At 50.4% G+C, this 26170-nt stretch overlaps 2 protein-coding genes and 1 long non-coding RNA gene across 3 annotated transcripts in view; 1 reads left to right on the forward strand and 2 right to left on the reverse strand.

Moving 5' to 3' along the window:
• Positions 1 to 26170, reverse strand: part of LOC137846970 (uncharacterized) — a 475040-nt gene that overhangs the window by 28363 nt on the left and 420507 nt on the right. The gene's annotated exons all lie outside the window — the stretch shown is intronic.
• LOC137847408 (olfactory receptor 14A16-like) lies at positions 1416 to 4841 on the reverse strand. Its single transcript, XM_068665685.1, has 2 exons — positions 3946 to 4841; positions 1416 to 1515 (listed from the first exon to the last, which is right to left on the reverse strand). Exons 1-2 carry the CDS (start codon positions 4839 to 4841, stop codon positions 1416 to 1418), a joined length of 996 nt encoding a protein of 331 aa, XP_068521786.1.
• Positions 13700 to 14635, forward strand: LOC137847409 (olfactory receptor 14C36-like). The gene has a single exon (XM_068665686.1). The coding sequence runs from the start codon at positions 13700 to 13702 to the stop codon at positions 14633 to 14635; it is 936 nt and encodes a 311-aa protein (XP_068521787.1).

The raw sequence follows: 26170 nt of genomic DNA on the forward strand, positions 1-26170 counted from the left end.
TTGAACTACATTTCATTTTGTTTTTAATAATCTCATTCTTAGCATTCTGAATGTTACATCTTGTGTAAGGTTTGACCACATCATCTAATGTACATACAGAACCAGGCTTCCTTGGTAGAGAAAGACAATAAAGATGTCAGTGGAATTTCATTGGTCTCAGTATCCTTCTCTTCCCATCTCCTCTGGAGCTGGGGAAGCAGCCCCAGAATCCAGGAGGGGCTCAGGTCCAGGAGCCCAGCTGCCACAGTTAGGAGCAGTGTATTTGGATTCGACCTTGTGGATCTAGGTGACAGTCCTGTCATCTCTATAGCAGGGTATCATGGTTCCACTCGAGTGGGCAGCCGAGCTCCACCACAGCTGCTCTCTCACTCCCCCTCCTCAAAGAGGAATGGGGAGAAAATATGTGAAAAGGGCTCAAAGGTTGAGATAAGGATGAGAAAATCACTCAGTAATTATTGTAACGGGCAAAACAGACTCAGCATAAGGAGATAGTAAGATTTATTGCTCATTACTAACAAGCTAGAGAAGTGAGAAACAAAGGAAAGAAACCAAAAGCACCTTCCCCCCGATCCACCCTCTTCCACCTCCTCCCCCCGAGCGGCGCAGGGGAACGGGGGAATGGGGGTTATGGTCAGTCTACAGCACTTCTTCTCTGCCGCTCCTTCTCGGTCACTCTTGTCCCCTGTGCTGTGGGGTCCCACCCACGGGATGCAGTCCTTGACGAACTGATCCGGCGTGGGCTTCCCACAGGCAGCAGCTCTTCCTGCACTGCTCCAGATATGGGTCCGTACCACGGGATCCATCCCTCAGGAGCAAACTGCTCCAACCTGGGTCCCCCACGGGCAGCAGCTCCTGCCAGGTCACCTGCTCTTGCGTGGGCTCCTCTCCACGGGCTACAGGTCTGGCCTGGGATCTGTTCTGGCAGGGGTCTTCCACAGGCATCACCCTCCATCGGTGCAGGGCCACCTGCTCCACCGTGGTCTCCTCCACGGGCTGCAGCGTGGAACCCTGCTCCACCATGGTACTTCATGGGCTGCAGGGGGACATCCTGCTTCACCATGGTCCTCACCACAGGCCGCAGGGGACTTCTGCTCCTGCGCCTGGAACACCTCTCCCCCTCCTTCTGCACTGACCTTGGTGCCTGCAAGGCCGTTCCTCACTCCTTTCACTCTGCCAGCTGCTGTGTGGCGCAGTGTTTTTTTTCCCTGTCTTAAATCTGCTCTCACAGAGGCACAAAACAACATGGCTTATTGGCTCAGCTCTGGAATACAGTGGGGCCCTTACCAAACATGGGGCAGCTTCTAGATCCTTCTCACAGAAACCACCCCTATGGCCCCCTGCTACCAAAAACTTGCCATGTAAACCCACTACAAATATATTGCCTGCCTTCTTCGGTAAATCACTCGTAATGTTACTCATGATTGGCGAAGCCTGTGGGTCTTGTGTTGTTGTGTTTTTTCCAATTGTACTTTATCAAATGTTGTCCACAGAGAAATATAATTCTTCATTTTGCTTGTGTATTTAAACCAATTAAAGTGCCTTTTCGTCTTATGTCCTTCCTCTGAGGTCTTTTCTGTGGCTGCAGAGGCAGTGCCCATGTGCAGGGTGCAGAGGAAAAGAGTCACGGCCCAGTAGTCCAGCCCTAGAGCACCAGGACTTGGCACATGCAGAGCTGTTCTCCTACCACTGCCACCCTCTCCTGCTGAGCCCTGCTGGCGGTGTAAGGCCTGGCTGCTCCTGGAGCTTGGTCCAGTATTGCTGTGTGGCTATGCTGGGACTGCAGGCCAAAGTGCAAGAGCTGAATGCAGCTCTGTGATGTGCTTCCTTGAGCCTCCGGGGTCCCTGTGCTCATTCCTCATGCTGTGGGGCATCTCAGAGGAGGGCGATGCACTGCAATGTTGAGGTGCCTCCCAGCCTCTGCCAGTGGCTGCAGGAGCCAGAGGGACCTGCAAGTGCTGCAGTGCACTGCCTGTGTGTGTGCAAGGCAGAGACTCGTGTCTCTGAACAGCCCAGTGTAGATGAGCAGTGCGCGAGGCCAGTTCAGATGTTGGCACCTCACAGACCCCCGACATTTCTCTGTGCAGAACTCCAGTAATTACCCCCAGCGTTCCCATGAGATTTCTGTCACCCTCTTTCCATAGGTTCATTTCAAAATGTCTCTCTCTGACTTAACACATTACCCTGCTTTTTGGACTGGTGGTGACAGCAAACTGGTGGCTGTTGGTGACAGTCAACATAGCTTCACTAAGGGCAGATCGTGCCTGACAAACCTGGTGGCCTGTGGTGGTTTTACTCAGGTGGGCAGCGGAGCTCCACCACAACCGCTCTCTCACTCCCCCTCTCCTCAAAGAGGAAGGGGGAGAAAATACAACACAGAGAACTCGAGGTTTGAGATGAGAAAGGTTTAATTAAAGGGAAAGGGAATGGGGATGAAAAAAGAAACAAAAGAAACAATCAGTCTGCGCAGAATCACAGAGAGAGAAAAAATATTATTCTCTACTTCCCATCAGCGAGCGGTGTTCGGCCACGTCCTGGGAAGCAGGGCCTCAAAACATATAGTGGTTGTTCAGGAGGAACAGCCCCCTCTCCCATGAGAGCCCCCCCTTTAATTGCTGAGTGTGACATCAGGTGTTACGGAATATCCCTTGGTTGGTTTAGGTCAGCTGCTCTGGCGATGTCCCCTCCCCATCACTTGCCCACCCCCAGCCTGCTGGCTCTTGGGGGCTTGGAAGGAGTCCTCATGCTGTGCCAGCACTATGCAGCAAGAGACACAACACTGGAGTGATATCAGTGCTGTTCCAGCTACGAGTGCAGAGCACATTACTGTGTGAGCTGCTGCAGGGAAAAGGTGACTCCAGCTCAGACAGACCCAACACACCCACTGAGCACCTTGTCCCTGCAGATCTCCTGACATCTCCTGGCAGCTCCAGATTCCTCTCCAGGCTGGAATTGGCCATTTGCCCAACTGCAGAGGGCAATGTTGTCTATTTGGGCATGTGCTGCCACAAAGGGAGATCTTGGTCTAGGCCTTGGTTCCTCAGGGACCACCCTGGGGCTTTCAACCTCTGTCTCTCACTCCATGATGAACCCCAGAAAACAGAAGAGCAGAGAGCAGCCCCTTAGCTCTATTTCTGATAGCACATTTGGAAGAGGTGTCCAGGGTCCTGGGCTTGCCGTGAGCAAGACCCTCTTGTTACTGTGGTGTTAGCAGGGAGGCAGCTGTGACCCAGGGCTGCACAGTGCCTGCTGCTGCCTGCAGACAGAGGGATGCCACTGCAAAGACATCAGGACTGTCACCAAGGCATATGAGACCTCAGGACTAGCACAGATATAAGAGCACAAGAGAACAATGAGGAACCAGAAAGAAAGCAGCAGTGACAAGGCCAAGTCCTGCTGCTGGCCATGGCCATGGCTCCAGGGAAGCAGCAGCCCTGACCCGAAGGCAGCAGAGAGGCAGAGCTCAGCGGGCAGTGAGGGGCAGCCCCGAGGGCCACTGGGGCTGCTCCTGCATGTGGCAGCTGGGCTCTTGGCCCTGAGCCCCTCCTGCATGCTGGGGCTGCTCTCCCAGCTCCAGAGGGGATGGGAAGACATGGCAGCTCAGACCAATGAATTTCTGATGGCTTTCTTATTAGGTTTATCTACACAGGAAGCCATCTTCTACAGAAAAATAATAATAGACTTCTAGGGGGCTAGGAATAATATTTAATCAAATGTGAAATAATGAGAGAAAATAATAAAACAGACATTTAATAATAACAGTTTGGATGTTAAGAGAAAGATGATAAAAGAAAAGAAAAAAAAAAGAGAATTAAATTACAGAAAATAAGAGAAAACAAAGTAGACATAAGATAAAACATAAGATTTTCCTAAGAGTCTCCAAAATAAATTTAAAATTTAAAGACACATTATTGATTCTGAAGAAGCATATATTTAAAAAAAATCCATACTGCATTCTTAAGTACCTTGTTCCTCATGCTGTAGAGGACAGGGTTCACTGTTGGAGGCAACACTGAGTACAAAAATGACACCGCCGGATTTAGAGCTGGGGAGAAGAGGGAGTGAGGTTTAAAGTAGGCAAAAATGATGGTGCTGAGAAACAGGGAGACAACAGCCACTTGAGGGAGGCACGTGGAAAAGGCTTTGTGCCGGCCCTGCTCAGAGGGCATCCTCAGCACAGCCCTGAAGATCTGCATGTAGGAGAAAACAATGAAAACAAAACAACCAAAGGCTAAACAAACAGTAAAGATAAGTGTCCCAACTTCCCTGAGGTAGGCATCTGAGCAGGAGAGCTTGAGGATGTGGGGGATTTCACAGAAGAACTGGTCCACAGCATTGCCTTGGCAGAGGGGCAGGGAAAATGTGTTGGCCGTGTGCAGGACAGCAGTGAGAAAGCCACTGCCCCAGGCAGCTGCTGCCATCTGGGCACAAGCTCTGCTGCCCAGGAGGCTCCCGTAGTGCAGGGGCTTGCAGATGGCAACGTAGCGGTCATAGGCCATGACAGTGAGAAGAGAAAACTCTGCTGACATCAAAAATACAAAGAGAAAGACCTGTGCAGCACATCCTTGATAGGAGATGGCCCTGGTGTCCCAGAGGGCATTGGCCATGGCTTTGGGCAGAGTGGTGGAGATGCAGCCCAGGTCGAGGACGGCGAGGTTGAGGAGGAAGAAGTACATGGGGGTGTGGAGGCGGTGGTCGCAGGCTACAGCAGTGAGGATGAGGCCGTTGCCCAGGAGGGCAGCCAGGTAGATGCCCAGGAAGAGCGCGAAGTGCAGGAGCTGCAGCTCGTGTGTGTCTGCAAATGCCAGCAGAAGGAACTCAGTGATGGAGCTGCTGTTGGACATCTGCTTTTTTGGGGATGTGATCCTGAACAAAGAAGAGAAAGAACAGTAATAATGTACAACAGACTTATCAGAGAAAAACTCGTCCCATTTCTCATTTAGAATCTCCAGAAAATTGTCCATTTCCAGGAAGACATTTGGCAAGTCACTTTCATGAGTTCTTCCTGATGCCTGAGGGTATCCCTGGGAGCAGGTGACTCCTCTGTGGAAAACGGAAGAGTCAGTTATGTCCAAAAGCCAGAGGTAAGGAGGAACATGGGGTAATCTCAGACTCTCTTCACTGCTTATATTAAAGAACTTTGCCCCATAGTTGCCCTCAGGCTACCCAACTTCAGAGCAGATATATATATATATATATATATATTTTATACAGTTAGACTTTTTATTTTTACTAACCTACCACACCGGCTGAGTTTTTCTAAAACAGAAATCCTGGGCACTTCTCCAGCACATGAGGATATATTGTGGATCCTCAAAGAAAAAGGGACTGGCCCTATAGTGCAGTGTCCTTTAGTGAGAACAGACAATCTGTTCATCAGTGCTGGTCTCACCCACCCTGTGAATGTTGCAGGAAAGTTGTACTCAGAGATTGATCTGAGAAGAACCTGAATACTGCTGAGAGAAGAGGAATCCAGGCACACAGTGCCCATCTCCAGACCTCTCACCCTGTCCCCTTACTGCCCTTCCCCCAAGTACAACGAGGGCTCATTCCATGGGCATGTGAAACCCCCATCCCAAGCCAGCAGCACTGCCAGCTGGAGAAGCCAGGAGGAATGCCAGCATGCTGCTGCCAGGGGAGGCAAGGCCAGGGAGGGACAGACGGACACTCAGCAGACCCTCCTGTGCTGCAGCTCTGCCTGCAGAGGAGGCAGCTCCTGCTCATTGCAAATGATCTGTGCTCACTTCAAGCTGGCAGAGACCTCCCAAAGACAGGGATGTCTCCCAGCACTGGGCATCAGGGGGCTTGCAGCTCATAAAGATCAGCTAGGATAAAACCAGAGAGGACTACAAAATGATGTTGGTGCAGTTTCTGGGCTGAGGTGTGTGAAGGTACTTTATAAACTTCATTGCTGACAAACTGATCTCTCACTGCAATTCTCTTGGAGTCTCAGTCTCCACCAAAATACTGACAATCCATTACCATGAAACCTGCCTCCCCTCCACTGCAGGAGTCTGCAAGTACAGGCTACACAAAAAGTCTTGCCTTTCAGGTAGCCCCTCTCTTGGTCTTCCTCTTGAAATATGCAATCATAAATGTTATTCTATACAGCATTTTCTACTCCTTTTTCTAGAAATAGAGACAACGACCCTGACAGATGCTATCAGCCATTGAATGTGCCAGATGTAGGAGACCCCTCTGGCAACCCCACCTGCATTGCCCTGCTGCCAGAGCCTCACGGTGTCAAGAGCCTGCAGATGTGTCCTGCCACAATGTGTCAAAGCCCCCAGTCCTGCTGGGTTGTGCAGAGGAGCTGCTCCTGGGCACAGCTGTCTCTCTGCTTCATGGGACTTTCTGAAATGTGTTTTCTCTGTCCCACGAGCCCGGCCCAGCTCAGCAGCACAGCACCAGCCCAAGGCACTGGAATCACCCCTCTGGGGGCTTTGCTGATGAGCCCACGAACCTCAGGCACTCAGAGACAATTGAAGACATCTCTCCAGAAGTCCAAGTCAGAGGCAAGTTTCCTGCAGTGTCCCCCTGAGGGCCAGCACTGACACAGCCTCCCTTGGAGCTTGTTAGAGCAGAACCCTGGAGGCAGTGAGGACAAGGAGACAAAGGCAGTGTGAAGGTGACACTGAGGTGTAGACAAACTAGATGTGTGTCACAAGCACAAGGGCCAGACCTTGACCTCAAGCACTTAGGAAGTGATATCCTTTCCCTTGTAGGCCATGGTTACAGACAGGCAAAGCACTGTGCTGAGAGAAGTCTTGGTTGGTTTTGGTGATGCAGAAGAGCCAAGGTCTGACCCCAGCCTCTGGAAGGGGAGATTCTGCACCGCCATGTCTGGCTCAAGGCTCTTCCTGGGGTCTGTGGGATGTGGTGGTCAGTGTGATGCCATGAGAACCACAGTGGTGTGAAACCTTTGAGCTGCTGCACACAGTTGTAAGGAATCTATAAATCCCCATCACAATGAATATAACATATCTCCTCCTAAGCTCTAGCCAAGGGGACAAAAAGTTCACGCATGTTGGGGCCCTCCCTTTTTACCAGCACCCTCTGCCTTCTCCTCTGCAGGCTTTCCAATGCTGTCCCACACATTGCCCTATTTTATTGAAGGCTGCAGGCACCCATCTCTGTTCACCATCTTGCTCTCATCCCTTGCTTTCACTGATGTCTAGTCACCCCTCACCAGCTGTTCCTTGAAACACAAAGCCAGGGTCTGATCAGAGGGTGACCTCTGGCACCACAGCATGACCCTTTGAGGGACATTTCTCCCTCCTTCTGACCAGTGCCAAACTTCCATGGAACACTTTGTGGCAGATTTTTTTCTCTCCTGCTCTTTCCTACTACCAAAGAAAGCTCCATCAGGGTGGAGACTTAAGTGGCTGAGACACTTAATTCCTTCTTTGCCTCTGTTACTATCAGCAAGACCAGTTGTTCCCCTGGACATTTCTTCCTCCTCATGGCCAGTACCAAACTTGCAATGCAAACTTTGTGGCGGTTTTTTCTTCTGCCGTTTCCTACTACCAAAGGAAGCTCCATCAGGGTGGAAAACCCTCCTGGAGTAGGCATCCCAACCCAGCAGGCTCCTTGCGGCCTCGCAGCCAACCAGACACAAGTCACCTCAACAGCAGCTTCCAAGCCAGGGGCCTGCTGCTGGCCTTGCAGCTTCTTGGCTACACACAGCCAAGCCTTGTGCCTGCTGCTGTGCAGTCATGGACTCAAGCAGAAGGGACAGGACAACCCATGTTGGGGCCTTCTTTCTGTCTGGGTCCTGCTGGCTCTGGAGGCAGAGGGGATCCCCCAGTCAGCATGCCAAGCAGGTGCCTTCTGCTGGCCTAGCAGGGCCACTGCCAGATGTCAGCCCAAAAGTGCAGATTCCAGGGAGAAGTCAAGGCTGACCTGCCACCTCCAGACACAAGTGACCTCCCAGTCCCTTTCCGTGACACGTTCCTGCTGCTGCCCTATCAAGTGCAGAGACAGAAGTGACCTCACAGTCACTGCCACAGTCACATTCCTCCTGCTGGGCCATGAGATCCTGAGGCAGAGCTGAGCTTTCTATAGCTCCCTCAGTATCTCTTTTTACTTTCTGGGTTAGAGATTAAGCAAAGTTTTAGTGGGATTGTTTGGTGTTCTGCTTATGCTGTAACATCTGTGGTTGAGGTATGGACAAGCTCTGTGGTTTACGGGTGTTTTACGTCTGCCAAGGAGTTTAGGGTTAAATAGAGCATTTTAATGTTAGTGTTAGGTGAAGGCATTACGGTTATCAAGAGAGAAAATTGATTCCTTTCAGAGTGTTGTAGTAGCATTTAGGTTTAGGGATTAAAATAACTGTTCCCAGTAAGGTAAAGGACATACATTACTGTTTTAAGTCAGTCTTACTACAGCATTGGCATTGCATGAATGCTCTTACCTCTATGAAATCATTAATTTCTGCTGGCCATGCTCCTCTTACCACCCCATAATCTCACATGTCTCTTGTCCAGGCTGCTCCTGACCTCCCCATATCTTACTGGGATCAGCTTTCTGATGACATTTACTACCTCCATTTAGTGGGGACGGTTAGCGTTAGGTCAGAGGTTGGACTCAATGATCTTGAGGTCTCTTCCAACCTAGAAATTCTGTGATTCTGTGATTCTGTGATCTCAGTGTATCTGTCTCACCTCTGTTGGGTCCTCCATTCCTGAGAATGAAGTGGCATTGTAGTCAGGAGGGAAAAGGACACAAAGATCTTTAGGCGCATCCTGCGCAATGTGCCCATCAGCTCTGCACCTCCACAAAATCACGCTTCCAACCTACAAATTTTGTTTCCCAAATGGCTCCTATGGATGCAGGGCTACTTTTCTCAGGCTCTCTCACAAGTTTCAGTTTCAGATGTGGAAGGATAGGATAAGGAAAGCTAAGGCACGGATGGAACTGAGCTTAACAGGGGATGAAAATAATAACAGGACGAGATTCGGTAGATACATCGCTCAGAAAAGAAAGGCCAAGGAGAGCATACCCTCTTCTGACGGATGAGAAGGGTGAACTGGTAATAACAGGCGTGGAGAAGGCAGAGGGACTCAACAACATCTTTGCCTCAGTCTTCCCTGCCAGTCAGGCTTCCCAAGACTTTCATTCCCTGAAGCCATAGATGGAGGCTGGGGGGCAAAGTCCCACCCACTCTAAGTGAAGAGGAGGTTTGAGACCACCAGAAGAAACTCAACAAGTACAAGTCTATGGGGTTTGATGACATTCATCCCAGGGTCCTGAGGGAACTGATTGATATAGTTTCCAAGCCTCTCTCCATCATATTTGAAGAGTCCTGGCAGTCAGGTGAAATCTCTGCTGACTGGAAAAAGGAAACATCACTTCCATTTTTAAAAAGGGTTGAAATGAGAACCCATGGAACTACTGAATGGTGAGCCTCACCTCTGTGCCTCAAAAGATCATGGAAAAGATCCTCCTGGAATCAATGTCAAGGCCCATGCAAGACAAAGAGGTGATCTCAGACAGCCAGCATGGCTTCACCAAAGGGTAAATCTTGCCTGACCAATGTGATGGCTTTCTACAATGGAGTGATCGCATCAGACAACAAGAGAAGACCGGCCTATGTCATCAACTTGGACTTCTGTAAGACCATTGACACTGTCCCACATGACATCCTTGTCTCCAAACTAGAGAGATACGCATTTGATGGGTGAACCATTCATTGGATAAGGAGTTGGCCTGAAGGTCACACCCAGAGCGTGGTGCTCAATGGAGCTGGGGCTGTTCAGCCTGAAGAAAAGAAGGCTTAGGGGTGAACTCTTTGTGGCTTTTCAATATTAAAAGGGGCTTATAAAAAGATGGAGAGTGACTCTTTCCTCACTCAGATAATGACAGGACAAGGGGGAATGGTTTTAAGCTAAAAGAGGGAAGATTTAGCTTAGAGCTGAGGAGAAAATTTCTTCAATTAGTGGGTAGTGAGGTACTGGAACAGGTTGCTGAGAGATCAGCCCCATCCCTGGAGCTGAGCAAGTGCAGGTTATGTGACGCCCTGGGCAACCTGATCTCATAGGAGGCATCCCTGCTAATGACATCCCTGTTAATGGCTGGGGGTTGGAACTAGGTGACCTTTAAGGTCCCTTCCAACAGGAGCCATTCTCTGATTCTATGGTCTCACAAACTATACTTCAACCATGACTCCCATGCCATCAGCCTTCCTGTGGTCTCTCACCTGACCAGAACAGAAGGTGCCTCACCATCTTCTTCAATGCCTTGTGCATGCTTCTGCCCTTTATGGTCCCTATCTGTGCCACATTCCTGCTGCTGGTCCGTTAGCTATAGAGACAGAAGTGACCTCCCAGCCTCCTTCACAGCCATGTGCCTCCTGCAGGCTCAGCATATCCTGAGGCAAACCTGATCCCATTCCAGCATTCCCAGCCAGCTCCTCCTTGTGACCTCTGATCTGATCACATACCTGTCACCTCACATGCTTCTTCCAATGCCATGGGACTGCTGCAGGACCTCACAGTCCCTGCCCTGCCGCAAGGAGACAAGCAGCTGAAGTTAGGTATAGAAGTGGGGTTGAAGCTGAGATGTGCTGTGTGCATGTTGGGGGGCTTTGAGGGTTAGATGATCAGGTTAATGTTTAGGAATTAGAGGTCACCATCCAGGGTTAAGGGAATGGCAAAGGCGCTGAGTGAAGGATTAGTGTTCTGCTCAAGATGCCTGCTCAGGTTCTGGGATAAGGACAAGTTTTGAGGCTTTTCGTTTAAGTTTGGTTAGAGAGCTAGCTTTAAGTCTGGCATTTCATTCCTCCACAACAGGAGTTAAGGGAGGGAAACATTTGTACTCATGTTTGACAATCAAACTATAATAGCATAAAATCAGTCTCGCAAATTCATCAAGGAGAAGACAGTGATGAATTCGGTCTGGCTCAATCAGCACACCCCAGCAGAGACCCTGCTGCCTTCAAGAGCTGTCAGCCTTGAGGCCTTGGGGACACCTCGAGGGAGCCCAAGGGCACAGAGCAAGCGATGACATGGTCGGCTGCTGTGCTGCTAAGTGTCGTGGTTCCGCTCGAGTGGGCAGCCGAGCTCCACCACAGCCGCTATCTCACTCCCCCTCCTCAAAGAGGAATGGGGAGAAAATATGTGAAAGGGGCTCAAGGATTGGGATAAGGACGAGAAAATCACGCAATAATTAGTGTAACGGGCAAACCAGACTCAGCATAAGAAGACAGATAGTAAGATTTATTGCTCATTACTAACAAGCTAGAGAAGTGAGAAACAAAGGAAAGAAACCAAAAGCACCTCCCCCCCCATCCACCCTCTTCCACCTCCTCCCCCCGAGCGGCGCAGGGGAACGGGGGAATGGGGGTTATGGTCAGTCTACAGCACTTCTTCTCTGCCGCTCCTTCTCGGTCACTCTCGTCCCCTGTGCTGTGGGGTCCCACCCACGGGATGCAGTCCTTGACGAACTGATCCGGCGTGGGCTTCCCACAGGCAGCAGCTCTTCCAGAACTGCTCCAGATATGGGTCCGTACCACGGGGTCCATCCCTCAGGAGAAAACTGCTCCAACCTGGCTCCCCTACGGGCAGCAGCTCCTGCCAGATCACCTGCTCCTGCGTGGTCTCCTCTCCACGGGCTACAGGTCCGGCCCGGAATCTGCTCCGGCAGGGGTCTTCCACAGGCGGCAGCCTCCATCGGTGCAGGGCCACCTGCTCCACCGTGGTCTCCTCCACGGGCTGCAGCGTGGAACCCTGCTCCACCGTGGTACTCCATGGGCTGCAGGGGGACATCCTGCTTCACCATGGTCCTCACCACAGGCCGCAGGGGACTTCTGCTCCTGCGCCTGGAGCACCTCTCCCCCTCCTTCTGCACTGACCTTGGTGCCTGCAAGGCCGTTCCTCACTCCTTTCACTCTCCCAGCTGCTGTGTGGCGCAGTGTTTTTTTTCCCTGTCTTAAATATGCTCTCACAGAGGCGCAAAACAACATCGCTTATTGGCTCAGATCTGGAAAACAACGGGGCCCTTCCCAAACATGGGGCGGCTTCTAGATCTTTCTCACAGAAACCACCCCTATGGCCCCCTGCTACCAAACCTTGCCACGTAAACCCACTACACTAAGCTGGGCCGGGCTCCTGGGCCAAAGGGGAGCTCCTGGTAACCCTGCAGAGAGACAGCTGTGCCCAGGAGCAGCTCCTCTGCACAGCGCAGCAGGGCTGGGGGCTCTGACTGCAGCTGGCACACAGAGAGGAGAGAAGGAGAGAGGGCTTGGAGGCACTGAGGAGCGCAACAACAGAGGGCAGCGTGTGGCAGGACACATCTGCAGGCTCCTGACACCATGAGGCTCTGGCAGCAGGGCAATGCAGGTGGGGTTGCCAGAGGGGTCTTCTACAGCTGGCACATCACATGGCTGATAGCATCTGTCAGGGTGGGTCTCTTTGTTTCTCCAGAAAGGAGTAGAAAACGCTTTAGAGAATGGCATTTATGATTGGATTTTTCAACAGTAAGACTAAGGCAGGGGCTATCCGAAAGGCAAGACTTTTTCCGTAGCCTGTGCTTGTGTTAGAGTGGATGCCAGTTTCATGGTAATAGGTGGTCAGACTTCTACTGCAAGGCTGAGACTGCTAGAGCATTGCAGTGAGGGATCAATATTTCATCAATGAACTTCATAAAGTCCCTTCCCACACCTCAGCCCACAGACTGCACCAACATCATCCTTGTGGTCCTCACATGTTTTATTCTAGCTGATATTAAGGAGCTGCAAACCCTATGATGCCCAGTGCCCTGTCTTTGAGAACTCCTTCCTTGCTTGAGATGAGCACAGATCACCTGCAATGAGCAGGAGCTGCCTCATCTTCAGGCAGAGCTGCAGCACAGGAGGGTCTGCTGAGTGTCTGTCTATCCCTCCCTGGCCTTGCCTCCCCTGGCACCAGCACGCTGGCATTCCTCCTGGCTTCTCCAGCTGGCCGTGCTGCTGCTGGTTTTGTTCCCAGGCTGGCTGCGGATGGGGGGTTTAGATGCCCATGGAGTGAGCCCTCGGTGTGCTTGGAGGAAGGGGAGTACAGGGACTGGTTTAGGGGTGTGGAGATGGGCACTTTGAGCCTGGATGTCTCTGCTCTCAGCAGTGTCCTGGTTTGTTTCAGGCAAACATAGGAGTGCAATTGTCCCGTAGGTCAAAGAGACACCAGCACAGGGCAGTTGACACTGGGACTAACACACAGACTTGATGTGCTCTCTCAAGGACACTGCAATGAAGACATCGCCACGCTGATGACACACAAGGATTTACTTTGAGAACAGTGCGGCTGCTAGCACAAAAGAGACAAAAGAAAACTAGTGAGTTTTCTTTATGATCTACATGATCTATTGATCATGTTTTCTTTATGATCTACATGATCTATTTTCTAGATGATCTTTACCACTTACTTTGGGCAGGACTGACTCCCACATTGCCCACAGCAAGTCCAGTGCTCTCAGTGACACCCTCTACCAGCAGTAGCCAGAACTCATGAAAGGGACCTGCCAAAAGTCTGAATGGAAGTGAAAAATCATTTGGGAGGGATTAAATGAAAAATTGAATGATTTTTCCTCTGAACTGAGAAATGAAGGCATAAAAGACAAATAGATTTTTTTTATTATTATTTTGTAAGATAACTCTGTTAAAATAACTCTGATAAACACTCAGTGTTTTTCTTTTCCTTGGGCAGGACCCCATGCCCAGAAGCAGGAAATGCCCAACAGCAGCTCTGTGAGTGAGTTCCTTCTGCTGGCATTCGCAGACACGCGCAAGCTGCAGCTCCTGCACTTCGCGCTCTTCCTGGGCATCTACCTGGCTGCCCTCCTGGGCAACGGCCTCATCCTCAGCGCCGTAGCCTGCGACCACTGCCTCCACACCCCCATGTACTTCTTCCTCCTCAATCTTGCCCTCCTCGATGTGGGATCCATCTCCACCACTCTGCCCAAAGCCATGGCCAATGCCCTCTGGGACACCAGGGCCATCTCCTATCAAGGATGTGCTGCACAGGTCTTTTTCTTTCTCTTCTTCATATCAGCAGAGTATTATAACCTTACTATCATGGCCTATGACCGCTACGTTGCCATCTGCAAGCCCCTGCACTACGGGAGCCTCCTGGGCAGCAGAGCTTGTGCCCAGATGGCAGCAGCTGCCTGGGGCAGTGGCTTTCTCAATGCTGCCCTGCACACGGCCAACACATTTTCCCTGCCCCTCTGCCAAGGCAATGCTGTGGACCAGTTCTTCTGTGAAATCCCCCAGATCCTCAAGCTCTCCTGCTCAAATGTCTACCTCAGGGAAGTTGGGGCAGTTCTGTTTAGTGTTTCTTTAGTCCTTGGTTGTTTTTTTTTCATTGTTTTCTCCTACATGCAGATCTTCAGGGCAGTGCTGAGGATGCCGTCTGAGCAGGCTCGGCACAAAGCCTTTTCCACATGCCTCCCTCACTTGGCTGTGGTCTCCCTGTTTCTTAGCACTGGCATATTTTCCTACCTGAAGCCCCCCTCCATTTCCTCTCCATCCCTGGACCTGGTTGTTGCACTTCTGTACTCGGTGGTGCCTCCAGTAGTGAACCCCCTCATCTACAGCATGAGGAACCAGGAGCTCAAGGATGCAGTGAGGAAACTGTTTCCATACATGCTTCTTAAGCATCCATGATGTGTTCAGAAGATGTATTCTTAATAATATGCAAACATTTTGATTCATACTATATCATATAATTTTTATCGTTACTAGTGTTATCATGACATTATCATTCATAATAATACTAAAATAAATAAAAGGGTATTTCAAAAAATGACACAACATTTTTCAAATTATTTTTCTCTGTTAGTATTTTAACAATATTTCATTTTGTTTTTTATAATCTCATTCTTAGCATTCTGAATGTTACATCTTGTGTTAGGTTTGACCACATCATCTAATGCATATACAGAAGCAGGCTTCCTTGGTAGTTAAAGACAATAAAGATGTCAGCGGAAATTCATTGGTCTCAGTTTCCTTCTCTTCCCACCTCCTCTGGAGCTACGGGAGCAGTCCCAGCATCCAGGAGGGGCTCAGGGCTAAGAGCCCAGCTGCCACAGGTAGGAGCAGTGTATTTGGATTAGACCTTGTGGATCTAGGTGACAGTCCTGTTGTCTCTCTATCAGAGCTGGCACAAAGCCTTTTCCATGTGCCTCCCACACCTGGCCATGGTGTCTGCCTCCCTCAGGCCTCTCATGGTTTCCTACCTGAAGCCCCCCTCCATCTCCTCCCCATCCCTGGACCTTGTGCTGGCATTTCTGTATTCAGTGGTACCTGCAGCACTGAACCCCCTCATCTACGGCATGAGAAACAAGGACTTAAAGTATGGAGTGAGGAGATTGCTCCTATACATGCTTCTTAAACATCAATAATGAGTTTATAATATATAGTCATAATTATGTGAAATTAATGTGATTCACGTCAGTTCACTTTTATCATTATTTCAGTAATGTTATTCTTAGCATCCTGCCTGTTAATAAATTTATATACATTGACCAAATCATCTAATCTACCCATAGGATTAGTCTTCCAATGTAAATAAAGACAATAAAGAAGCCATCAGAAATTCACTGATCTCAGTATCCGTCTCTTCCCATCTCCTCTGGAGGGGCTCAGGGCCAAGAGCCCAGCTGCCACATGCAGGAGCAGCCCCGGTGCCCCTCTGGGCTGCCCTTCACTGCCCACTGGGCTCTGCCTCTCTGCTGCCTTCGGGTCAGGGCTGCTGCTTCCCTGGAGCCATGGCCATGGCCAGTTGCAGAACGTTGTCTTGTAGGGAGTGTAATCTTAGCATAACATAAGTGATGTGATATAAGGAGTAGATATATATCCTGGTTTCAGTTAAGACAGGTAATTTTCTTCCTAGTAGCTGGTAGAATGCTGTGTTTTGGCTTAGGATGAGAAGAGTGCTGATAACACAGTGATGTTTAATTGTTACAGAGCAGTGCTTACACCAAGCCAAGGACATCTCAGCTTCTCACTCTGTCCTGCCAACGGGCAGGCTGGGGGTGCAGCAGGAGCTGTGAGGGGACAGACCCAGGACGACTGACCCAAACTGGCCAAAGGGATATTCCATACCATCTGACGTCATGCTAAACAATATATAGGGGTGGCTAGCCGGGGGGAGGGGGCCAGACTGCTCGGGGTTAGGCTGGGCATTGGTCAGCGGGTGGTGAACAAATGCATTGTGCATCACTTGTTTGTACACATTATTATTAGTAGTACTATTATCATCATTATTGTTATTATTGTAATTGTTATCATTATTTTCCTGCCTTAATAAACTGTCTATCTCAACTCACAGGCTTCACTTTCCCATTTCTCTCCCCAGTCCCAGAGAGGGAGGGCTTACAGTTCTGTAAGCACACCAGGTCAGTGATCTCCCGTGCGTCTAGCATCTCAATAATAGAATTCCTGCTTTCTAAAACACCTATTTGAGTCTTAGAGAGTTACTTTGATTGGCTTTTACAGTATCACCCTCACCTCCTGTCAGCTGCTGCCCACCGAGGCTTCTGGCAAAAATGTGGCCCCTCAACAACTCCACAGCTTGTGCTGCCTTTGCTGCCTTGTCCCGTCCTCTCCCTCGACTCCTTGTCTCTGCCAGGCTCCACATTCCACACCCAAATGCATCCCTTTGTTGTCGTCACCCTCTCCCCTGCCCAGCAGGATGGCAGAGCCAGGGCAGGACATGGTAGAGTTAGGCCCTGTAGCGCCCATGCAAAGCACTTGTGGTAAAGTGGGAGCTGAGATTGGGTTCTGTGGTGCAGAGGAGGCCCCATGCAGAAAAGATGAGGTTAAACAGCAACTTGCAGGGTGGGGGGGCGGTGTCCATCGTGGTTTGGCATGGGAGGCTTCTGGCCTTGAAGGTGCAAGGGATGGGTTGACACAACTTCTCTGGGCAACCTGTTCCATTGACCACCACTCCCAAAGGAAAGAATGTCTTCCTTATTCCTAATTTTAAAGCACCCTCTTTTAGTTTTAAAACATTACCTAGAGGCCCCCTTTAGGTACTGGAAGGCTGCTATAGGGTCTCTGCAGGCTGAAGAGAACTAGCTTTCTCAGCCAGTCTTCATTGAAAAGATGCCCCAGCCTCTCTATCATGTTTTTGGCCTCTTCTAGACTACTTCTAATAATTCCATGTCCTTCTTGAGTTTGGGGCCCCAGAGCTGAATGAGGTAATCCAGAAGGTGTCTCCCAAAAGCAGAGCTGAGGGAGAGAATCACCTCTCTCAAGCTTTGGGTCAAACTTCTTTGATGCAGACCAGAATGCAGTTGGCTTTCTGGGCTGCAAACTCACATTGCCAGCACAGGTTGAGCTTCTCATCCACCAGCACCCCACGTCCTTCTCCTCAGAGCTGCTCTCTATCAATTTTACAGCAGTTTGCTGTCACCACCATTCCAAAAGCTAGAGTGGCGTGATAAGTCAGAGAGAGGCATTTGCAATGAACCTGTGCAAGGAGGGTGACAAAAATCTCATGGGAACACTGGGGGTAATTACTGGAGTTCTGCACAGAGAAATGTCAAGGCTCTGTGAGGTGTCCATATCTGAGCTGGCCTCGTGCACTGCTCATCCACACTGGGCTGCACAGAGACACTAGTCCCTGCCTTACACAAATACAGGCAGTGCACTGCAGCACTTGCAGGGTCCCTCTGGCTCCTGCAGCCACTGCCAGAGGCTGGGAGGCACCTCAGCCCTGTGCTGGGTGCATCACCTTGCTCTGTCCTCCTCTGAGATGCCCAACAGCATGAGGAATGGGCACAGGGACCTTGGGAGTTCAAGGAAACACATGGCAGAGCTGCATTCAGGTCTCGCACTTTGGACTAGATGGTCTCTGAAGGTGCCTTCCAACTGGACTATTCTCTGCTATTCAGGCAGATGCCCCATGGTTGTTACACTCAGGATAAAAGGACCTGAAGACACTCTGCCCCACTGGACTTCATGACACCCCTAGGGATAGCCGATGGCCTTTGTGCTTGCTCTTGTTCCTCCCTCCATGTGCGTACGATGTGCCTGCAAGTAGCAGCAGCTGCAAAGGGTTTCTGTTCCTGTGTCTCTCCTGCACCTGCACAGGCCCTGCTCTTCTCCCAGCACATCCTATGTCCCAGGGAACCTTTGGGACTCTCGTTGAGCACGTTCTGATGTGACAGCAACTCTGAAAGATGACATGAGCCTTCAGGCACGGCCCTTTTAGGAGGGAAATGCTGTTCTGGAGGCCAGCTGTGTCACTCATGTGCCCACTGCCTGTCTATGCCTGCAGTCCCAGCACAGCCTCACAGTAGCACTGGCACCAAGCTACAGGAGCAGCCAGGCCTTACTCTGCCAGCAGGGCTCAGCAGGAGAGGGTGTCATTGGCAGGAGAGCAGCTCTTCATGGACCCAGCACTGGTGCTCACGGGTTTGAATGCTGGGCCATGACTCTTTTCCCCTCCACCTCTGCACACAGGCACTGACTCTGCAGCCACAGAAAACATCTCAGAGGAAGGATATAAGACAAAAAGTCACTTTAATTCGTTTAAATACTCAGCAAAATGAAGAATTATATTTCTTTGTGGAAAATATTTGATAAAATAAAATTGAAAAAAAAAAAAAACAGAACATCAATAACAACACAAGAACATAATACCCACTGGCTTCGCCTATCATGAATAACATTACAAGTGATTTACAGAAGAAGGCGGGCAATATACTGCTCAAGAAAACCACCCAGTCATCACTTTCCACATGGCAACCTTGATCTCCTTGTTCCTCATGCTGTAGATGAAGGGGTTCATTACTGGAGGCACCACCAAGTACAGAAATGCCAGAACAACATCCAGGGAAAGGGAGGAAATAGATGGGGGCTTCAGGTGGGCAAAGATAACTGTGCTGAGAAAGAGGGAGACCACAGCCAGGTGAGGGAGGCATGTGGAGAAGGCTTTGTGCCGTCCCTTCTGCGAGGGCATCCTCAGCACAGCCCTGAAGATCTGCACATAGGACAGTGCAATGAAAACAAAACACCCCAACAATAGAAAAGCAGTAACAGTAGTCAGTTGAACTTCCTTTATGTACGAGTCTGAGCAAAAGAGCTTGAGGATCTGGGGGATTTCACAGAAGAACTGGTTGAAGGAATTGCCACAGCAGAGAGGCAATGAAAATATATTGGCAATGTGCAGCACAGCTTGGAAAAAGCCACTGCCCCAGGCAGCTGCTGCCATCTGGGCACAAGCTCTACTGCCCAGGAGGCTCCCGTAGTGCAGGGGCTGGCATATGGCAACGTAGCAGTCATAGGCCATGACAGTGAGAAGAGAAAGTTCTGCTAAATTCAAAAAGATTATAAGAAAGAGCTGTGCAACACATCCTGAATAGGGAATGGCCTTGGTGTCCCAGAGCAAATTGGTCATGGCTTTGGGCAGAGTAGTGGAGATGCAGCCCAAGTCATTGAGGGCAAGGTTGAACAGGAAGAAATACATGGGGGTGTGGTGGCGGTGGTCGCAGGCTATGGCAGTTAGGATGAGGCCGTTGCCCAGGAAGGCAGCCAGGTAGATGCCCAGGAAGAGCCCAAAGTGTAGGAGCTGCAGCTCCCGCGTATCTGTGAATGCCAGTAGGAGGAACTCGGTGATGGAGCTGCTGTTACAAATTTATTTCCCCTGAGCAAGGTAGTCTGTCCAAAAGAAGAAGCGACATTGTAAAATGTAAGGACTTCTCTGACCAAAATACTTTGTACGTCTCATAGAACAGTCACACAGAACACATTCTTTCCCATTCCTTTCACAGGAAGAGCTTTCTGCAGCTGCTTGGCTTACCTCTGCTTGGTGCTCTGAGGGTGCCACAAGAAGCAGGGGGCTGTGCTGTGGGCTCTGCAGCAGTCAGTCCTGGTGTAGACAGGTAAAAGGGAACCCTGAGTGATCTGAGAAGTCCACTGGGCGAGGTCATCTCCCTGTCTGCAGGAATGGAGAAGGTCAAATACCTCCTTAAGAAACAACAAAGGTAGGTAGGTAGCAGGCACACAGCCACGGCACACAGCCCCTGGGGCACAGCAGGGACCCTGCTCTGCACCACAGCCCTGGCCACCCCTGCCTGCATCCCCGGCTTCACAGCCTGAAGCCGGCCTCAAGAGAAGGGAGCCCTCGGGCCCTGCACGCTGACCCTGCAGCACACAAGCCCTGCATGCCCTTCAACTCCAACACCGAGCGTCCTCCTGACAGCTCCCATCAGCTGAGGGCTGGGCCAGCTCCAAGAGAGCGTGGCAGGGTGTGCAGCAGCATTGCCCTGCACCCAGAGACTTACCATGGGGAGGTGGCTGGCAAGATTTCTCCCTCTGCCAGCTCTCCCCTGCCTTCCTATTAAAGGCTGCCCTGAACCTGTCTCCCCCTTCTCTCCTCTCCCCATGCCAGCTGCACGCAGTGCCCCCAGCAATGCTGTGCCTGGCAGAGGAGCTTGATCTGGGTGGCTGAAGCAGCTTCTCGAGTAGTCCAAGTCTGATGCAAATTCCAAAGCCTCTCACAGTGCTAACGGTCCCACTGAGGGAAATTACTGTCAAGGCCTCCCCATGGACTTGTTAGAGCAGAAAAGGGCAGGCAGTGATGACGGGGAGACCAGGGCCCAGGAAAGGTGGCCCTGATGCTGAGGAAACCTTGATGTGTCCCATGAAGTCCAACAGTCGGGCCCTGACCCCAGCCTCTGGGAAGGGAGATGCTGTCCCTCCAGCAAGGTTTAGGGCTCTTCCTGGGTCAGTGCACAGTGGGTAAGAGCAGTGCCAAGTACAAGGCTACAGGAGGACATCTCCCAGGCTCCTGGAGGGGGATGAGGAGGCATTGAGGCCCTACTGCTGTAAGGATGAGGTGTCTCCTCATAGGCATCACTGGCAGACAAGTGCCCGAGCCCAGCAGACAAAGCTGTTGGCTCCGTCGGGGGCTTTCATCTTGCAAAAGATCCTTGACAATAACCACCGCAGGCATTTAATAACCAGCACTATGCTGTTCTATGTCTGGAACTGTGTCCCTGCAGGACTTAGAGATCCACCTCGCTTCCCCACCTTGCTCTCACCTGAGCACCTCCCTGCCTTGACTGATGTCTCTCAATCTGCCCTCAGTAATCCATGAAACACAAAGCCAGGGGCTGATCCGCACATCCCTAGAGAGGGAGGGGGGAGGGTGAGCGATCCTCTACAATGATTTCGTAGAGGTAGAGGCTTTAGGTAATGTTGATGCTGCTTTAACACTGAATTGCAACATTGATGTAAGGCCATTAGCCAATTTTAAAAAGTAACCAATTTTAAACAGTATCCAATTTTAAAGAGTTTTAAAGAGTAATCCCTAAACCTAAATGCTACTCCAGCACCCTGACAGGAATCCCCTATTCTAATGCTTGAACTCAAAGTATTCCATGAAGCAAAACTCAGCCCATTTTTTTTACCCTTTACCCTTGCCTTTACTCTTGTGCTCACCCTAACCCCTGCCTTCAATACTAGCATTAACACGCTCCAATAAACCTAGACTTCCAGGCAGATGTAAAACAAAAACCTATTCCACAAAGCTTGCCCATAACCTAAGCGCACACCTGACACCCTAAACAGAACAGCCCATCTGCTAAATTTCTAACCCAGAAAAGTGAACCCTTGTCTCTAAGGGACTAGAGAGGTCAGCTCTGCCTCAGGATCTCCTGCCCCAGCAGGAGGAATGTGACTGTGGTAGGGACTGTGAGGTCACTTCTGTCTGTAGGTGGCAGGTCACCCTTGACGTCTCCCTGGGAGCTGCACTTTTGGGCTGACATCTGGCAGTGGCCCTGCTAGGCCAGCAGAAGGCACCTGCTTGGCATGCTGACTGGGGGATCCCCTCTGCCTCCAGAGCCAGGAGGACCCAGGCAGAAAGAAGGCCCCAACATGGGTTGTCCTGTCCCTTCTGCTTGAGTCCATGACTGCACAGCAGGAGGCACAAGGCTTGGCTGTGTCTAGCCAAGAAGCTGCAAGGCCAGCAGCAGGCCCCTGGCTTGGAAGATGCTGGTGAAGTGACTTCTGTCTTGTTGATTGCTGCACCCATGGGCTGAGGCCAACTGCATGAAGTTCAACAAGGCCAAGTGCTGGGTCCTGCACTTGGGGCACAACAACTCCATGCAATGCTGTGGGAAGGGTGGCTGGACAGCTGCCCAGGGGAAAAGGACCTGGGGATATTGGTGGATAGTCGGCCTAATATGAGCCATCAGTGTGCTAAGTTGGCCAAGAAGGCCTGCCTTGTACCAAGGATACTGTGGTCAACAGATGTAGGGAAGTGATAGTCCTTCTGTACTTGGCCCTGGTGAGGCCACACCTCAAGGACTGCATTCAGCTCTGGGGCTCCCTGTGTAAGAAGGATATGGATCTATTAGATCTGTGCCCCATCCCGTGATGCATTCAAGGCCAGGTTGGATGGGCTTTCATCAATCTGGTCTAGTGGAAGGTGTCCCTGTCCATGGGAGGTGAGTTGGAATTATGTGATCTATAAGGTCTTTTCCTACCCGAACTATTCTGTGATTCTCTAAATTTGAAACACAGCTCCATACCAGCTACTAGGAAGAAAAAATAACTCTGTCTCAGACAAAACTAAGACAATATCCAGCACTTATTTCATACAATCTATGTCATGCTCAGCTCTGTCAATTTCTGATTAATCACCACCACCTTTCCTGTCTTTCGATATGAACACAAAAATGTCATGACCTTAGTTGATTGGTGTCAATAATAATAGTAATAATAATAATTCCTTTTGCGTTCTATTAAATTGCCTTTATCTCAACCCATGAACTTTTTTTTTTTTTTCCTCTCAGTTCTCTCCTCCGTCCCATTGGATGAATAGATTTGTAGTGCTGAGTTTCCTGCAGGGTCAAACCACAGCAAGTCTTCTTGGTGCCTAGCGTGGAGCACAGAGGTTGAGATGCCAGATCTGACCACAGCGTTTTAAAAATAAATTGTTATAAGCATTAGATGGGTTTAACAGTTGCTGATCACAATATTGATCTTTTTGATCTGGGGTCTGTTGTGCTTCTTTTCATAACTGTGTTGTATAGCACATTAGTAACTTCCATGTCATGCTGTTTATCAGTTCTGGGGGCTGGTTTAAGGTTACTGCCTTGCTGTATTGGATAACACTGACTTCTGATAGGGTAAAATTATTGTCCCCTCAATACCTCAGGAACCATCTCTTCATCTCTTGGAAACTATTAAAAATTACAGTCTTTGCCTTTTCTCCTCAGGGATTAAATCTGTGCAGGGTGGTGGGGGATGCTTTTCCCCACTTCTTCACTCTCCCTTTCTCCTCCACCTCATGCTTCTCCTCCAGGCTAATTACAATAGCTCTTCAAAGCTTTGAATATCCTTGCGTTGGTCAAACCAGCATGTTCCTATTTTTAGGTCTCCTCAATGCCATTCAGGTTTTGTTTAAGTTTAAACAACAACTTAAACGTGCCATCCAGAGATCTGTCCAGAAGCAGGAAAGCTAGGAGTGGCAGGGAGAGTTTGAGGATCTGGGCAGGCACCCACAGCAGTGGACACGTCTAGTGCTTTGGAATTTCACCTCTGAGCAAGTGTAATCTTAAACAAAACTGTGAAATGCTTAAGCGTGTCATCACCCCGGCAATTCCAAAGAGACACAAAACACTGCAATATGCTGGTGGTAAAGTTATGCTTATGAAGCTACAGTCCACACCTCTCCCACCCCTGTGACTTTTCCTGCAGGCACACTCCAGCCCCTTTGATAGGCCCAGAGCCTGTCCAAAGCCACTCCAAACCCTGCAACAGGCCCTACAGGCACTCCAGCTCCTGCAATGGGCTTAAGGTTAAACACATCCCTATAATAGGCCCTATAACAACTCCCAAACCTGCAATAATCCCTGCAGCCATTCCAATTCCTATGAAAGGCCTCACAGCCAGAACAACTCCTGTGATGGGCCCTGCAGCCACTCCAGCCCCTGCAATGGGACACGTCACTGGGCTAGAGAATGAACCTAAGCCAGCATCTGTTGACTCTACATGCAAGAGGAAAAAATGGGTGTGAAAATCAGTTTTTCTTTAGAATGGAAGGAAACCCCTACCTAGACAATAAAAGAGGAAGAAGAACATGAGGCAGGTTTCTCCAAAGTTGGGCCATCTTGGAATCACAGAATCACAGAATTTCTAGGTTGGAAGAGACCTCAAGATCATCGAGTCCAACCTCTAACCTAACACTAACAGTCCCCACTAAACCATATCCCTAAGCTCTACATCTAAACGTCTTTTGAAGACTTCCAGGGATGGTGACTCCACCACCTCCCTGGGCAGCCTGTTCCAGTGCCTATCAAACCTTTCAGTAAAGAAGTTCTTCCTAACATCTAACCTAAAACTCCCCTGGCGCAATTTTAGCCCATTCCCCCTCGTCCTGTCACCAGGCACGTGGGAGAACAGGCCAACCCCCACGTCACTACAGCCTCCTTTAAGGTATCTGTAGAGAGCGATAAGGTCGCCCCTGAGCCTCCTCTTCTCCAGGCTGAACAAGCCCAGCTCCCTCAGCCGCTCCTCGTAGGACTTGTTCTCCAGGCCCCTTACCAGCTTCGTCGCCCTTCTTTGGACCCACTCAAGCACCTCCATGTCCTTCTTGTAGCGAGGGGCCCAAAACTGAACACAGTACTCGAGGTGCGGCCTCACCAGAGCCGAGTACAGGGGGACGATCACCTCCCTAGCCCTGCTGGTCACAGTGTTTCTGATACAAGCCAGGATGCCGTTGGCCTTCTTGGCCACCTGAGCACACTGCTGGCTCATATTCAGCCGACTGTCCACCATCACTCCCAGGTCCTTCTCTGCCTGGCAGCTCTCCAACCACTCCTCTCCCAGCCTGTACCTCTGCTTGGGGTTATTGCGCCCCAGGTGCAGGACCCGGCACTTGGCCTTGTTGTACTTCATGCAGTTGACCTCAGCCCATCGGTGCAGCCTATCCAGATCCTCCTGCAGAGCCTTCCTACCCTCGAGCAGATCGACACACGCACCTAACTTGGTGTCATCTGCAAACTTACTGAGGGTGCACTCAATGCCCTCGTCCAGATCATTGATGAATATGTTAAAGAGGACCGGCCCCAGCACCGAGCCCTGGGGGACACCACTAGTGACTGGCCTCCAACTGGACTTGACTCCATTTACCACAACTCTTTGGGCCCGGCTATCCAGCCAGTTTCTAACCCAACGAAGCGTGCGCCAGTCCAAGCCAAGAGCAGCCAGTTTCTTGAGGAGAATGCTGTGGGAGACGGTGTCAAAAGCCTTGCTGAAGTCAAGGTAGACCACATCCACAGCCTTTCCCTCGTCCACCCAGCGCGTCACTTTGTCATAGAAGGAGATCAGGTTCGTCAAGCAGGATCTGCCTTCCATAAACCCATGCTGACTGGGCCTGATCGCCTGCTTGCCCTTCAAGTGCCACAAAGGATCTGCTCCATGAGCTTCCCTGGTACTGAGGTCAAACTGACAGGCCTGTAGTTCCCTGGGTCAGCCCTCCGGCCCTTCTTGTAGATGGGCGTCACATTTGCTAGCCGCCAGTCAGTTGGGACCTCCCCCGATAGCCAGGACTGCTGATAAATGATGGATAGGGGCTTGGCCAGCTCCTCTGCCAGTTCTCTCAGTACCCTTGGGTGGATCCCATCCAGCCCCATCGACTTGTGCACATCCAAGTGCCGTAGCAGGTCACCAACCAGTTCTTCGTGGATGGTGAGGGCCACATCCTGCTCCCCATCCCCTTCCACCAGCTCAGGGTACTGGGTATCCAGAGAACAACCGGTATTGCCGCTAAAGACTGAGGCAAAGAAGGCATTGAGCACCTCCGCTTTTTCCTCATCTCTTGTAACTAAGTTTCCCCCCGCATCCAGTAAAGGATGGAGATTCTCCTTAGTCCTCCTTTTTGTGTTGATGTATTTATAAAAGCGTTTTTTGTTATCTTTAACAGCAGTAGCCAGATTGAGCTCCAGATGAGCTTTGGCCTTCCTAATCTTGTCCCTGCACAGCCTCGCTACATCCTTATAGTCCTCCCTAGTGGCCTGCCCAATTTTCCAAAGATTATAAACCCTCTTTTTTCTCCTAAGCTCAAGCCACAGTTCTCTGTTGAGCCAGGCTGGTCTTCTTCCCCGCTGGCTCATCTTTGGGCGCATGGGAATAGACCGCTCCTGCGCCATTAGGATTTGCCTCTTGAAGAGCGCCCAGCCTTCC

This window comes from Anas acuta, chromosome W (assembly GCF_963932015.1).
Source record: "Anas acuta chromosome W, bAnaAcu1.1, whole genome shotgun sequence".
Classification (NCBI taxonomy): domain Eukaryota; kingdom Metazoa; phylum Chordata; class Aves; order Anseriformes; family Anatidae; genus Anas; species Anas acuta.